This window comes from Betta splendens, chromosome 10, assembly GCF_900634795.4.
Source record: "Betta splendens chromosome 10, fBetSpl5.4, whole genome shotgun sequence".
Taxonomy (NCBI): Eukaryota; Metazoa; Chordata; class Actinopteri; order Anabantiformes; family Osphronemidae; genus Betta; species Betta splendens.
The window spans coordinates 9,436,765-9,453,685 of record NC_040890.2 but is presented as its reverse complement, the minus strand read 5'-3'; the positions used below and the strand labels follow the sequence as shown (position 1 = coordinate 9,453,685).

Sequence of the window (16,921 nt, the reverse complement as noted above, 5' to 3'; positions counted from 1 at the left end):
CCTGCTCCACCACAGCGCCCGGCTTCAAGCCCGCGGCTGGATACCAGTGGCTGCGTCAGGTCGGCGGCGGGCGAAGCTCACTTTAGCAGTTGCCCCACTGTTTAGTGTGGCGTGGGTTCATCGCGCGTCGTCTGTCTGCACATGTCGCCTCCCCGTTGTCAAGGCGACGCAGCTTAAAGACGCAGACGGGGCGAGGTGAGCGTTCCGGCTGCAAGGTGTGATTTTTCACTCGCGATTCCTCACTGACTGACATTGGCAGCATAATCCACTTTAGGTATGCAAAATTATTTTTAGAAAGCACTTTAAGTGCAAATCTGAGTTAAAGACGAAGTGGAACGAGGAACAACAGCCGACGGTTGCTGAAATATTTAGCTACACGGCTGACTGTAACCACACAGGCCCGGTTTCGGGGAAGCCGAAGCCGAAGGAGAAGTCTCGCCTGTCAGGGACCAGCAGTTTATTGAATTGTTATTGCTTTCTCCTTAAAAAATCCCCCAGACAGCTGCTTGATACGAGCCGTCAGCCTTCCACGGGCGCCGGTGATATATTATGGATATACTGTTCGGGTGGACGTGCAGCGTGACATGGTGTCAGTGTCTGTGGCTAACGGAAGGAAGGCCATTCCAGATACTGCGCTCAGTTTGTTTATGTCTAATTAAAAGACACTTTGTCCTGAAAGTTCAGCTCCGCTCTGAACTCTGGCCAAGTATTTAGCCCCGCTGACCACGAGAGAGAGAGAGAGAGAGAGAGAGAGAGAGAGAGGGAGAGCGAGCATATGAACTTTAAATGTGACATTGCTTTAAAGCGGTGAAGTAATGGGAGCAGAGGGAGAGCAAAGGGGAAACGAGGGGATCCAAACAATGGAATAATGCACAGGGGCGGCGTGGAGCAACCTGCTCCTCCTGCGTCGTCTGTTCCACTTACAGACAGGGGAAGATGACTGATTGAGGGCACAGCTGTTCAGGAGCGCAGCAAACAAAGTTGGCGCAGACGTGATGGAAGTTCCCTCGAACGAGCGGCACATCCTGTTTTCGGCAGCCGAAGGCGAGGAACTGCGTCGCGCGCAGGAAGCGCTTCGCTGTCCCGCACTTAAAACCCAAACCCCTTTGCTTTTTTCCGTCCTGACCGCGTGCCTGAGATCCTCCGGTCCTCGACACTCGCTGCCGCGCTCATTTCATTGAACAGGAAAAGGCACCGGCAGCTAATTACGCTGTGCGATCCTTATTAGATCGCTGCTCGATGGGATCTGATGTAACATACGAGGCCGTGTTTGGGAACACCTCCCTATTGTTTATCCGCTAATTACCACGAGGCTGGTAGTTGATTGGCAGCGGGCCAAAATCAGAGGCCAATATGTCAGCCAGTCATGTTGTTTAGATAACACACACACCCAGAGCGAGTGATGAATGGATGAGCTGATTAGCTGATGAATTACAGTGAGCTGATGTTACGATTCCGAGGGATGGAGACGACGCGTTCTCTCATGGCCATCACCTATAGACTGTGGCCTGCTGGTGTCACACACACTTGAACTCCCTGCTCTCATCGCTGGTTTGTTTAAGGCTAGTCGCCGAACTAATGAAGACGTAATTGACTATAGCAGAAAGGAGACACTTGTTATTATCAGACAATGAGTAAATGAAGCAGAGATATGGCCTGTGCAGCGAGGCTATCGCCGCTGAGACGAGCGCAGCATGCCGAGCACGCAGTCCTCTGTCATCTGCCTGATGAGGGACCGGAGCAACGCCTCTCCCCTGAGAGATCCACAAATGGTCCAGGCTAACAACACTCTCCCTAGGAATTAACTGGCTCAGCTGCCAGGACACACACCCAGCGCACACACACACTCACACACACACATATTGTCTGATACTCGCTCGTTTCTTACATAAGCGAGGCCGGTCCCTGAACCCGGATCGACTACACACGTCGCTGCTTTGTGATTCCTGCAGAACCGGCAGACGGAGACGTTGTAATGTTCTGATACAATGCGTCCCACACGACACCGCATCAAAGTCATAGAGACGTCCCAGCGAGACATCAATACCGTGAGAACATGTTTTTAGTTACATAATATTGAGACATATTAGGACAGCAAACATGGGATTCTATATGTAATTAAATTAAACCAACGACATGTCTCTGGGGCTAATTTAACTCTATTAGCAGTTATTGGATGGATGGATGTTGGAGCAAACATCTATGGTAGCACTGGTCCCTGGAGACTACAAACTCCTACAAGACTCTGGTGATCCCTTCTTTTCTCAGCTGGCTGACATCTGCGAGTTGAAGTGGAATCTTTTCCAGGGACGACAGCAGAGTTTGGTGCCGACATTTGTGTCCATCTATAGACATTAATGCTGTTTTGAGCCTTTTAGTGATATATGTATGCTAATTGAAGCAAAATTGTTAGTCATTAGATCGCCATTACGCTTTTTCGTTTTTTTAAAGGTGAGCTGCATTCAGTGTTCTTCTCCTTTTTCATTCCGAACTCATTACGCTGACGGAAACGTCCTAATGGCTCATTTGGATTCTTGCGGTCGCTGTCACGTAAAGCCACATCTCCGCCTATAGGAGACTGGTGGACAGGAAACCAGTGTAATTCCTTTCAGAGGAGTTCATTCCCAAAGAATGTGACTCACTCGCTGTTCCCTGGACTTCAAATGGGCCATTACATCACTGCTGACTGGGGATTTCTCTGCACCACTTCATCCTTCCTCTTTCAACTCAGACAGGCAATTTACTGGAATTCACTGCTCAAACTTCACAAAACAACACAACACGTATCAAAGAGCTGAAATATTGTAATAACCCTGTGTTTGAATTATGGAGAGAGAACGATGCCTAATTTAAGCGCTAGTTATATATTGAACACTGGTGAGAAAAGGGGGCTGGAGACGAGCTGTAGGAAGACGGGGATGCTTGAATGGAAGCGACAGCGAACATAGTTTTAGCAAATGCCACGGGCGACTTAGTGAGCTGGAAAAACAGTTCTTTGTTGTAATGTAGCGAGCTGGTGAGCTGTCAGTCGCAGGAGATGACCTCAGAAGAAAATATTTCTAGTGATGTTAGGAGTTTCTGACGAACAATGCTGGAATGGAACAAATACGAGGGGTGTGAAGTAGACAATAGTCATCAAGTATCCAGTTATCTGACATCTGTATATCACAGCTAAGGTACTGTATTTAAAGCCAACACAGGAAGTTTAAAAAAAAAAGGTTTATATGTTTATATTATATATGAATGTAGGAAACAGACCCAGATCAACAATTCCAAAATGATTTACAGAAAAGATCATTGCGTGTTTTAAATATTTTTAAAGGTTTAACCAAGTCTGATGTGTATTTATTTGTGTTGTGTACGTGCTAAAAGCCTTTGGTTCAATTTAGGTAAAGCTATTCTACTCAGCCCTTTGAGAAAAACTGAACAGTTTCATGCAAAAGGCAGCGTTTAGGTATCACTGACAAATGAAGTCTCTGCCTCTCGGGGCAAAAATAGACTCAACTTCAAAGGATATTTCCAGTTTTTCACAGAAAAAAATGGCGCAGTGTTTTCTTTCTTTTTTTTTTTTTTTGGAGAAAGCTGAGATGCTGAAGTGAAACTCGCAGTGTATTTGATCTGAAGGTTCAGCGCAAATCCTGGTAACGTGGCTCAGCACTAAAGCTCAACCCGGTGCCACTGAGAGTCGCTGTAATGTGATCTAAGTGATAAGTGGCGCTTTGTGTGCTCCGGGAGGCTTCTGGTCGCTAGCGGAGCGGCGCAGGCCAGCGGGTTCAGACACCAAAGGTTCACTGATGCCCCCCCCCTTGTTCCCAGTAACCCACATCTGACAAAGGCATTAGCGCAGTGCCATCTGATGGTGAACTCCCACTGATGCAACCCACGATAGCGCCGACGCCTGGCCTCAGCTGGCCGCGAACCGCTTCCACGATAGCTCTGAATCTGCGAGATAATGCCGTGAATGATGATTCCGGTTAGAGCCGGAATGAAACATCCAAAAAGTTGTGAAACTTCCCTCTCCCACCGGGGCCGTCAGGACCGGGAACAAGAAGAATTAGCCGTCAGCCGGCGTCTGGCGGTAGCCGCGTTTTTGCCGGACAGGAAACAGAATGGATGCCGTTTGGAGGCTTAAAACGTGCTTGTTGCCGCTGCTGTTACTTCCCCTCACACGCGGCACAGGCCTCGGTCTGCGCGGCCCCAGCGGTACCTCCAGGCCATCCATCTTACGCAGGGCGGATCATTATGCAGTCGGCGGGCAGCTTTAGGCCGAGGGCAGGTGGGACTGCTTGTACTGGATGAACCATCGGCTTGTGCGGCGCTTAACGGGGCCTCTGCAGGAAAAGCGCCCGGCTCCCTTCACCGCGGAGCGGCACCGGCGCAACTTGAGCTCCTTTCACTCTTCTCTGCCGTTGCAGAGCTCGCAATTAAAATCCATTCTGGAGTCGCTTCGTCTTTTTTATTTCAATTCAACAAAGCCCATTAAAAGTCCTAAACCCGTAATGAATTTATCTTGCTAACAAGTGCTGTCTGTGCAAGAGCTTAGAGCTCATGCCTCTGCCCCCCCCATCATCCAGCAGTCATTAAAAAGGCATAAAAGCGCCCCAGCGTTGGGTGTTTTGGTGGTTTATTGTGACACAACTGTGCGCTAGCCGTTTCTCTGGACAGTAGCTCCACGTCGGCCAGGTGTCACCGAGCCGCTGGGGGACGCGAGGAACCATCTGCATTGTAATAAAACATATGCCGCCTACTTATTTAGCTCGTTTCCACCTCCTGCCTCTGTGTTGCTTTAATACCTTCGGATGATAGCGAGTTAAAGAGCGCAGTCAGATGCTACACGTGGCCGTGGCTCCGCGGACGGCCCTTGTTAGCGCGATGAGTCCGCCGGGCCGGTTCCGGTCTGTTTTGTGGGATTTGTTTAGAATAATAAGAATCATAAATCACGCCGGGCTTATCCTTTAATGCAGAGGCTGTGTGATTTTTGGAGGAGCAGAGCTCTCACATCCAGCACTTAGAGAGATGCGCTGCTGGATTGGAACGCCCTCGCTCGCTCTCTCTCCAGTCGCTTCGTCGAATGAAAAATATACAAAACACTATTATCAGCGGCAAAACTTCTTGGTCCCACGCCCGCTGGAAATGGATGTCATATTCTATATTCATAAGGACCACAATAAGATACAGAAAGAATAGATATTTTATTTTGATTACTCCAGTTTGCGCGATTATAAATACATTCTATGGACATAAACAGTAAAGTAACAGGGCATTTTCAGGAATCTGTACAATGACACTGAGATAACAGAGATTTGATGTATTTTGGGCTCAAACACCATACGTCGTTTTTTTTATATTTCCCTTCTAGTTTCTAGTGAAAGATGTGTTACAGTATCTGGGTTTGATGACACCAACAAAAGCTCCATTGCTTGATGCTCCTCATTGGAAAACCTGAAAAATATGCCAATGATTTGTCTAATGCTCCATGGATACAAAAGAAAATTGTAAGAGCATGTTGTTCACATGGAAATAATAGATTATCGATGTTTTGACAAAATGTACAATGATTTCCCTTTGGAGAAAAACAGGCTATTTGAATACAAAGTAGAGTTTTGGCTCAGCAAGTGGTTCCACTCCGCTTCCCAATTAGTGAAGTTCATTAGCTTTGTAGACGGCAGCCTAACTCAAGGAAATGAGTGAATATTACAGATTATGGCACATGGCGTGTGGGATAAGGAGGAAATGCAAGTCATGTCTGCGTCAGACAGAGGTAGAGCCGCTTCGATTGCATTTTTGTGTGAGGGAGGATAAAAAGAAGAGGAGGAAGAGGAGTAAAGACAAACGAGACGCAGGACGGGAGAAACGAGGGCGAGAGGAGACGTGGGTAAGAACATGTTCACCGCGGCAAAAATCAAATCAAACACACACACACACACACACACACACACACACACACACACACACACACACACACACACACACACACACACACACACACACACACACACACACACACACACACACCTGCAGCTCTCTCCCAGCGGGTGGCACTGTGTAATTTGGCACATCCATTTCCTAGGCTGGATTTGTCTTCAGTGCTGTCGAGGCAGTCACAAACCCCACTGGGGTATTCCAGCCAATCCACCAATGATGTCACTTTCAAAACACACTCTTTGAACTGCAAACAAATCTCGACAGTGCAAAAGTGTCTCGCTCAGAACTGTCCTATTTTTTTTTCTGATGGCGCCGGCGATTCTCTCCCACTGAAGTCTGGACTAATTTAATCGAGCCTTTAGGTGTCTGATTGCGGAGAAACTGTGACCCCGTTTTCTTTCTCTGCACATCCACTGCAGCTTCCCTGGTCTTTCCCTTTGCTCCGGCACTTAATTATGTGACTTTTCACAGGGCCATGTATCCCAAAGCCTGTCCCCAAGGCCACCAGGTCTGCCCCTGCCAATACTCAGTGACATCTGCTCTGCTTTAACAGCATATGGGAAAATTACATGGCAAAGAAACAAGTTGCCCTCCCATGACATTTCTTCCCTTTGATAGTTTGCTCTCAGCTACGCCACTCTATTTTAGCCTGTTCCACTGTGTGTGTGTGTGTGTGTGTGTGTGTGTGTGTGTGTGTGTGTGTGTGTGTGTGTGTGTGTGTGTGTGCACGCACCAGTGGAAACTGACCTCCCACCGCCGCACATGGATCAGATGAGGACACTTTGATTAGTTGACATCCTGTCTTAAAGGGTCAGTTCACCCAAATTACAGACAAGCAGGAAAAAAAAACAAAGAAGCAAACAAACAAAACAACAAAAGTTATGTATTTTTGTCCAATGCTGGCTTCTCTTTGCTCCAGTACATTCTCCATAATCTGATGTTAAACAGGTAGTATGAAGTGGCTTTTATTTAATTTCTGCTAAAAATATGTATCTAATGAGACCAGTAAACGTGAACTGAAGCATTAAAGTATAGAAACGACGCCCTAAAAGTCTGCAGCACTGAATCACACGGTCTCCTTCCACATCACTTCAGTCAACAGATTTTTTTTATTATATAAAAAGTGATTGTGGCAAATTTAAGGAATTCACAAACTACAATGTTTTTCTCAAAACAAAATTCCACCAAGACTACACAAAGCTATACGGTCGAGCTGAATGTGCTCTGTGGATTGTTGGAAATAACAGCATTTTTCTTTCATGGAATTTGATATGACATTTTCTAATGTCACATTTCAGTGCCGTTACCACAGCAAGTCAAATTGGATTCACTTCTATGTTATTGGCAAAAGAAAAAAAAAAACTTGTAAAATAAAAGCCCAAACTTACTTCATGGTTATTACGCCACGGTCGGTGAGGCAAAAATGTGTCCTAACATTATTTGGACAGATCAGCGTTTTGAGGCCGCGTCCCAATGAAACAAGAGATTTAAAAGACTGCTCATCAAAATGCGACGCACACCTCGATCTGCTGCTGATATTATTGCTGGTGACACATTCGTGAGGGTTTGCACAGTCCACACCTCAGAGAAGCACGAGCACAGAGGCCATATTAACGTTTCTGCATGTATGAGGCAGCCCCATAGAAGCCCGATGCGTTTTCCTTCACTGGCTGCAGCTCAGTTAGAGTCGGAGGCTTATTAGGAGGTGAGACTCATATAAGACAGGATACAAAAATAAGATGACTCATATAGATCAGTCTCCAAGCAATTTCCCTTAAATAACCCCTTCTCTCATTCTGCCACTGGCAGGATTGGTGATGAGCTGACCAGACTGTGCTTCTCGCTCTGCTACATCTCTAATCATTAAATACCAGTGGAGGCAGTAATGGAATACTTCATAAAAACGTGGACGTCCTAGCATGCGTGCACGAAGCGCTGATCTAGAACCTCCGGTTCTGTCACATTACTGAACTTGGCTGTAACGTGGGACACAATTTGCGCTACGCCACGACACTTGATGAAAATTGTCAGTTTTACTCACAGAATCAATAACTCCCGCTTTCTCCCCGAGAACAACATATAATGGGATGCAATGTGAGCACATCAAGGCAATCTTTCCACAATCTCCCATTGCTGCAGCTCTACTTTGCATGAATTACAGTAAGATGCGGAGTTATGCACACAGATAGGCCCCAAGCTGTTAGCCTGTTTTTCTCAAAGGTTTCGGTAACAGAGAAGGAGGAAAGGGTGGAGAGACGAGAGAAAGAGGGGAGGTAGAGAGGAAGTCCTGGGGGGAGACTTGCAGTTGCTGCAAGAATAGTCCTGTGTTAACTGATTCAAAATGGAAAGAATAAGAAGAAAAGAACTTTGATCAAGAGAGAAAAGAAAGTTTAGTGAAACTTTATATTCTTCATTTTTTACAGTTTTAATTTGGCACATGGCACAATCAGCATGTATGCATCTGGTATACATAAATAAATATTAAATATTTTATACATAAATATACATATAGAGCTCTTACAAAGACACCAAGATGTTTCAAATGACAACAGCAATACATTGAACTTATTTATGTTGGTGCTTTTCAGTCTGAACTGTGTTTTTATTGTTTTGTAAGTGGAAGGGATATCTTCATAGAAGCCCTATACATATATGTATGTATGCCCATATTTATATATATATTCAAAGAAATACAAGTGTGCACTGATGTAGGTTTATTCAGTGCAAACAGGCCACTGTCTGCTGTCAACGTCACCATGTCAGTTAGTTCGTCTGAATGTTTATCTATTTTTTTTTCTTGTACACGTAAAATAATAGATTTATCTCGTAATCTTTAAGCAAAAAATTAGACATATATAACTTTGAAAATAACATGAGTGCTATTTCGCAAAGACAGACACGCAGAGAGACGCAGCAGAAACACTAGTGGTGGTGAACCCGAAATCAACGACATGAGAAAGTCCCGGCCCCCCCCAGAAAAACCACATTATACAACCTACTAAAATAAAAAAACAAAAAAACCAAAAAAAAAACCAGGTGCACGGACACACACACACATGCTTTCTCTACCTTCCCCTCTCTGACTCTCTCTCTCTCTCTTTCTCTCTCTCTCTCTCTCTCTCACACACACACACACACACACACACACACACACACACACACACACACACACACACACACACACACACACACACACACACACACACACACAGAGTCGCTCTCAAGTTCCGACAACGCGTCTCCTCCTTCATCTTCGCCGCGCGCACGCAAAACGGAAGGAGAACTCATTTTCCCATGCACACAACCACAAAGGTGCTCTAAGCAGCATGTGCACGTGCACACTCTGTGGGGATAATATCAGATAGCTTAACAGATAAACTGGCTGTAAAAGATGCACTTTTTTTCTTAACAAAACAATCACAGTAACATAGTATTTATCTCTGCCGTCGCATCCTCTGGCAAGAGCTGTCCCACGCAAATCATTTCTATATGAGCTAAAAAAAAGAGAGCGAGAGAACACAATTTGTGTGGCTGTTGTGTTGAGAAGCAACAGAAAAGAAAAAAAAATATTAGTTGCCCAAAAATGGGTTTTAAAATCTCTACATCTGCATATCCTCTTTATTCCCATCCTGGATTCAGTCTCTCATCTTTGAGTCTCATCTGCTTGTAACACGCTCCACTTGGAATAGTCTCAGGGAATAGAAATAACGACAGAAAAGAACGAGCTTCGTAAGGCATTGAAACGTAAAACCAAACAAAGAAGCAATTAAAAACATTTCGCGAATACCGACGTAGAGGCCATTGTTTTAGATGTGTCTCCCACAGGAGGAAGGGATGGGAAATAAAAAGCACTTTTCTTTGTTTTTGTTATGAATTCAAGAAAAAAAGTGTTGATATCTCCTCAGTCTGCTTAAAAAGGCTTTTAAAATGATTACTTTAGAAAAGAACACTGCAGAAAACCCCCCCTCCTCTGATCAGGAGAAGGGAAGCAGTTTGATTTTGGCAGCTCTGCACAACTTGACATCCGGAGAGAGCTCTCAGCAACTCTCCTCGTAGTAAAAGTCTAGTTAAATCTCTTCACGTTTTAATCCGACTCCTGCCCTTCCCCTCCTGCCCCCCCCCTGTGATATTTATAAAACACAATCCACTCCTCCGTTCGTTCATCCTCCCGCTCCCCCCTCCCCCCGCCCGCTCCAGCTGCCCCTGGCCTTCTTAAAGCTATACGCGGGTGGTTGAGTGGGAGTGCGGCAGCCCAGTGGAGTTGAAGCCGGTGGTGAAAGTGTTGTAGGGGTGCAGGTTGGGCATGCCCACCAGGGAGTTGGGGATCATGGTGATGGTGTTGGGGGTCATGAGGGGGATGTCGTCGGGCGAGCGCCTCAGCGTGAGCGTGTAGTCGGGCAGCGAGGCCAGGCGCAGCGCGCCCTCGCTGCTGTTCCCCGCCTCGCACTCGTGGTGCGTCTGATTCATCTGCAGCGACATGATCTCCTCCTCGGGCGCGTGGTGGCCAATGTCGTTGGGGGTGGTCTGGCGCTGGGGGCTGGGCGGCCCGTGGCCCGAGTCCTGCCGCCGCTTGTCCTTGCGGTAGTACAGGGCGGCGAAGGCCAGCACGTTGAGGAAGAGCAGCGAGGCGCCCACGGCGATGGTGACGCTGAGCTCGGTGGAGTAGTCCCGCGGGTTCTCCACCACCAGGGGCCCCGTCTCCTCCTCCTCCCCCCAGGAGTCCTTGTCCTCGCTGTTGTAGGCCGGGGACATGGGCGGCCGCTTGGTGTTGAACGGCCAGGTCTTCCCGTTGGGCCCCTTGGTGGACCGGGCGTTCTGGGTGGTCTCCGGCGGGGGCACTTTGGTGGTGGTGGAGGTGTAGTGGAACATGTCGTGGAGGTTGTACAGGTGGGGCACCAGGTGCTTCCAGAAGGCCACCTTGGTGGCGCGGTAGTGGTCGCGCACGCGTGGCTTGAGGCCGATGTGCAGGTACAGCTGGTCCTGGGGGTTGTACTTGGACCAGGCCACCTCTTCGAAGCGGTTGGCCTTGGTGTGGATGAACTTGGTGTCTTGGGGGACTGGCTTGTTCGGGTCCCTGCAGATGGAACAAAGGCAGACACCATGATGTCAAATTAAAGTTCGACAGCGCGCTGAATTATTCACGCCGCCGGCATAAATACACTAGAAAGAAAACGCGGCGGTTGCATCATGGAGTTTCTGTGTTTGTCTGAACGCCGTGACGGGAGAGCGCTGATCTCACCGGGCAAAACCCGCAACAACTAAAGCACAAAGCCAAAACACCAACAAACAGAATGTAGTTAATAATTGATCCAGATATATATGATGCAGTGTGTGTATCATTCCGGTGCTTTATTAAATAACATTGATTTTCCCACTGAATCAACTTCCACAGGACACAATTGACTTAAAAATTATTTTCAATGACAACATGTCCAGACAGCCTGAGCCCCCCCTCCCCCAGCCGCCTCTGTGGGCATACCGTCTGCCCCCCCCCCCCCTCCCCAGATGTTGTGCTTGTCTCACTTCTGATGCGGCCCACCCACCAAAACCAGGGCAGAGGCTTTAAAAGTAAACACACATGAATAAGTCAGCAGGCTTTAGGGCTCGTGTCAGGAGGCATCTTGTTGTTGATAATCCAACGCTGGTGGAGCCCCCTCCGCTAATTGCTCAGGGAAGGCAGCACAGTGTGCACTGGCATCCAGCGCACTGATGTAAAGTGGACCATATTAATCAAGACACCAGGAGAGCACACGCGCGCGCTCAGATATATGAAAAATGTCCGCGTGCGTGTGGCCGAGCGAGAGACAAGAGGGATGCATGAGAGAGAGAGAGGGAGAGAGAGAGAGAGAGAGAGAGAGAAAGAGAGAGAGAGAAGCTGAGGTGCAGTACCTCTGTGGATCCACAGGGTTCGCTGTTCTACTTTTTCTTTTGCTCGCGTTGCCAGCCACTTCAATTACAGTGAAGCTATTGATTTATCGAATACATTAGCATATGGCAATCTCCCTCCATCACACAGCGCCCCGTTGTAAGGAGTGCGACTTGTGTGGCCCACGCCGCGGCCGCCTCACGCTATAATTGGCGTTAATGCCGCGATGTTGCCGAGAAGCGAAGGATGTCCGTGGCGCTCTCAAAGTCTCATGAATTATGACGTCTGATTGTGACGCCAGTGGCAGAGTTCAAATTTAGTCTGGGATTCGGGGATACAGGGAGGCTACGGCGGGGTTTTTTTTTGGCACGGGCTAAAAAATCTCCAAACACGGCCAAGAGAATTAAAAGCCGTGCCAGAAGAATTCACCCTCCATCCGCTCTCCTGTTCGTTGCTCTGCTGTCAATTTTTCTTTTTCAGGTCAGTGCTTCTGGGAGAGGTGAGGGAGAGAGAGAGCGCGAGAGAGAGAGAGCGAGCGAGGGAGGGAGGTAAAGCAAATTGAGATGGCTGTAGCTGAATCCCTGGACCTGGGCCGGTGTCAGCGGAGCAGCCCGTAAATAACCTCTTTTATTAAGCCCGTAATGATCCCCAATGAATATTGACAGGCAGACTATGATGACTTTGTAGCTGAATATCAGTAATTAAGTTTCAAAGGAGCGGGTGGCGGAGGTAAGGTCATATTGATCTCCCAATGTGCAACATTCCAGAGAACAGGACGTCAATGAAGCAGCCTGAGACGTGGCCGTCTGCAACCCGCATGACTCACGAGTTCTCACAGCGGCCGCGCGCTGCCACGACACGTGTGCGAGCGCGTTCCCTCCTCCCTCTCTCCTGCGTAGATGCGTTTGAAACAACAATGACAATGACGCAGGTCAGGGAACTCTCCTTGAAGGAGAACGCTGCAAACGCTCGGCTCCTCGTGGGGACGGGGGGGGGGGGGGGGGGTCGACTTTGTGAATTTTGATGGCGAACGCGTTGAAAAGCTACCTGGGTAAATCTCACAAAGCAATCAGCGTGAGCAGGGAGCGCGAGAGCAGCGATCCAGAGGAGTTGGAAAAGCTCTTTGGCGGCTGGCTGGCTGTTTCAGTGCAAGTGAAGATGAATAATTTAGGGAACACAAAGAAATCAATGTGGCATCTTTAGTTAATTTGATTTGCCGCATTAGAGAACAACTGGCTGCCTTATCTAATTACACACACATATGCTTGGGTAATTGTTGCAAAGTCAATAGTAAACAGCCCACGTTCCTTTGAACAATCCCCAGCACCGCGGCCTAACTTTGGGCCGCGTCGGCTTTGAAGTCCTGCCCTGAGCTGTGGAGTGAGAGGGAGGCGACTGGGCTCAGTGTTCGAGGGCCACCAGGTCACCGGCTCTGTTTGCACTGGGGCGTAATTGGTGCCGTGTGAGGCGATACAGCGAGATCCACTTTCCCCGAGAGCTCGGCTGCTGTGTTTACCGTCGGAACATGCGGCGCCTTAATCACTGCTGAAGTTTTCCACAGCTGTCTCGTCTCTCAGTGGAAATTACACAGGTGCCTCACCTGTACAACATAATCCACCAGAACAGCTGGATGATGAATGATACAGGAGTTAGGGTGATGACGTAGCAGGATGATGATGTAACTTTCATCCTACAGATTTATACATTACGATATTATTATGCATGTATATACATTATTAAAGTATAAAAGCCTTACTGTTTTAATTACGCTTAGTTATTTATTGTATATTTTGGGTGTTGCTTCATTTTGCACAGGGCATGCTCTTCTCTTTTACTTTATTTTAATTCAGTACAGATGATTTATTCAACTCATATTTCGCCCGGTCTCTCGGTCTCTCATTGCTGTATTTTAATAATTGATTTTCACTTTATGCACTGACTACTATTTTCTCGACTTGTACATATTGTATATTTTATGCCGGCTGTCGGAGTATTTCTGGTTTGAAGACAAAAAACAGGAGCCCGTGGACACACACCGTATGTAGCGGTGTCACCAGCGTTAAAGACGTCACGCCTCATGCTTTGTATTTTCTCTACAGCTCCTGTCTGGTCTCAGGAAGTGAAAGTGGAAGAACTATAATCAAATTAAATCAGGTAATTGACTCAGCCCGGTGTGGATACTGGGCTTCTCCATTCTGAAAAGCTCTTTGTTTGCCTTGACTGTATGTTTATGGAGTGTTGTCCTGCTGAATAATGAAATGTCAAACGCCACGTTCTGATGCATTTATCTGAATCTATTTGCCTCAGCGTTCCTCCGTTGCGCCTGTCAGCGGCGAAATCATCAATAAGTGTCAGCGTGCCACTTCTTTTGGCCATAAAAGAACCACCAACGTGTTTGACAGATGAGGTGGCGCTGTGGGTCACGAGACGCCGGGGCTGTGGCTGGACTCCCAGGCAGAGTTGAGGGATTATTACGCCCATAAAAGTGGGCGTTTTAATGGCCTTTCAGATTTCCTGTGATGTGTTCATATGGCTGTGGTACAATAAACCATCGCCTCCATCTCCTCCTCGCTCGTTCAACCCCCCCCTCCCGATGACCCGCCGACCCCCGCCGACCTTGGCCTGCCACGCGTGTATAAGTGCTCCCGCGGGACGGGACCTGTGACGGGCGGCGGCTTCGGATGTTTACTCCGAGGCTCGTACCTGCGCTCGGCGCGCGGTAATGACCTCGGGGGCCGCGTGGCTGTGGCACCTGAACACGAGACGCGTCTCCGCGAAAGCTTGTGCGCGCTGCGTCGTTATGGCAACGGGCCCCAGGGACTAATCTGAAAAAAGAGGAAGAGCCCCGTGTAACTGTTAAACAGCTCTTGTGTGAGACGCGGAGGCTCCTGGATGACAGACGTGATGCTCAGCTCCACCTAAACATGTGACAGAACAGGGCCCGAGCTCATTACCTATTCCAAGCTCTTTCTGCAAGCACTGATGTAAAAGGTAGATAAGGGTGAAGAATGAATATCATTTTCGTTCTTTTTTTCATTTCCCATGTACCTCCTTCCCCTTTTCATCCCGATGTAATTTGCAGCGCTTGAATGATCATAGACCTAGCCATCACCAAATCTGAAAAGACACGTTTAGGTGCCCTAAGGCAGAAGACAAGAATCTATTTTCACTACACTCAAGGTCTCTGGATCCGTGGCTGCGTGGAGCTGCTCGATATGAAACAGGCAACGCGCTCCTTTCAGGGCGCTGATGCTCGTTCTGCTAAGATGCTAAAACATGCAAAGTTCAAGCCTGATTTTCTTTTTTTTTTAGTCATTGTTGCCTGTGACAAATTCATCGCCCGCAGTTGTTTATCTACTTACCAGGTAACACAAAGCAAGCAGCTAATTGTGATGTCGCTCTCCGACAGACGGTTTCCAGCGCGTCCCGCTGCATTGTGTGTAAATCTTTAATAAACGCACTGGATCCGGGTGTGTTTGTGGACTCTGCCTTTGTCGCGGGGAAGCGGCGGGGCGCTGCTCTTTTACCCTTCATGCGGCTGCATGCTGGGGCAGGGGGCTAAGCGATGTGCGGTTCATATTTAATGGCAGCCTTCGGTTCAGCGGACTAAGTGATGCAGGGCGCGCCGCTGTGACTTTGGGCCATGCTGAAGTGCTGGAGGACACAGCTCCTGGATCACTACTTATCATGGGCGCTATTGATTGATTTAATTAGATGAATGGCAGCAAGCAAAGCAGCTCTCCTCCTCTTCCTCCTCTTCCTCCTCCTCCATTACCTTGCCTGCATTTATCGTCCCCTTCCCTTCACCAATTAGCAACTTTCCACCACATCCAATTTTGTATTTAACATAATATTATTTTGTTTATATCGGCAAACCGCTTAATTACGGATGTACACATGCAGATTGACTTCCCCCCGTCCTCCTCCCCCTGCAGCCCTCCTCTCATTACATTCAGTGCACAGCGTGGATGCCGATCAATGGCATCCGGGCCCCTTAACAAGCCACACCACTTCCTTACCTTCTCTAATGCAAATCAGGATATTGGCTACAAATCTCCTATCAAGTGAGTGTCTATTTAATGGAGTAGGTAGGTGGCTGTTTCGGGGTCGCGCTGTCCAACAATGCGGCTCATTCACAGTCTCCCGCTACAGGTTGAGTTGGCCTTAACGAAGGCAGCCCATGTAGAAGGCTGGTGGTGGTAGCGGTGGGGGGATAATCCGGGGACGGACAAGGAGGGGGAAATCAGGGCTGAGTGATGTAACACCGAGACAGTTGGTGCTGAGAATAAGGCTGAAGCAGCGCGTGAATGAGGTCAGACGAGAGAAAGACTACACTGGTCGTCGTGTTGGATTGACAAGAGAGAGGGAAACAAAAAAAATGAAGTAGCAGCGCTGTAAATCAAAGCGCTGGCTGTGAGACGGCGTTATAGACACACTCAAGCTTCTTTTAGCTTTTGTTTGGCCATTGTCACTAAAGACAAAGCAATCAATACTGCATATTTTAGCTCATGTAGTCAATGGAAGGAGACTGTCTTTTTTGTAGGAATAATGAGGGAGTGAGAGAGAAGGAGAGAGAGAAAGAGAGAGCAAAGAAGACTGAGTAAAAAAATCAACATGACCGCGCTGTGCTCTTTAACTACCTAGCAAGGCCTCGCACAGCGTGCGGCACAGCTTACACATAAAACAGGGGAAATGAGCAGCAACCAGCGGGAAGACGCGGGAACCAGGACCAACGTATTTATAGCACTAATGACATATGATGATTGATCTTTTCTGGGCTTTTCATCATTCTGCCTTTTCTGAAGGGCTCTGCCAGTGTGTGTGTTTTTCTTTTCTTTGTGTATAGGCGTGTTGCTGTGTGTGTGCGTCCGCGTTGCAAAATAAAAAAAAAAAAAAAGAGGTGTGGAAGTCGCAGAATGTGGACCGGCAGCAGGAATTGCCAGAGAAACTGTGCCGAAGAAGTTGTTGTTGCAGTAAAGCGCAGCCCAATTTTGGCTGTCAATAGTAAAACAAATGTTGCAGCCAGAAAAAAAAAATCTGAGCTAAGTAAATCCCCGGCTTCTGAAACATCCCTAACTCTCGGGAAAGAACAGCCTCATAGTGTAAACACACACACACACACACGCGCGC

At 47.7% G+C, this 16,921-nt stretch overlaps 1 protein-coding gene across 6 annotated transcripts in view; it reads right to left on the bottom strand.

Annotated features, from left to right (window-relative positions):
• Positions 1-5,173: 5,173 nt before the first annotated feature.
• Positions 5,174-16,921, bottom strand: part of nlgn3a (neuroligin 3a) — a 104,208-nt gene continuing 92,460 nt past the window's right edge. For all 6 annotated transcript variants that reach the window (XM_029164793.3, XM_029164794.3, XM_029164795.3 and 3 more), the window contains one exon: positions 5,174-10,999. In XM_029164793.3, the coding sequence (XP_029020626.1) occupies positions 10,144-10,999 (856 nt within the window). In that variant the 3' untranslated portion in view covers positions 5,174-10,143. The remainder of the gene's footprint in view (positions 11,000-16,921) is intronic.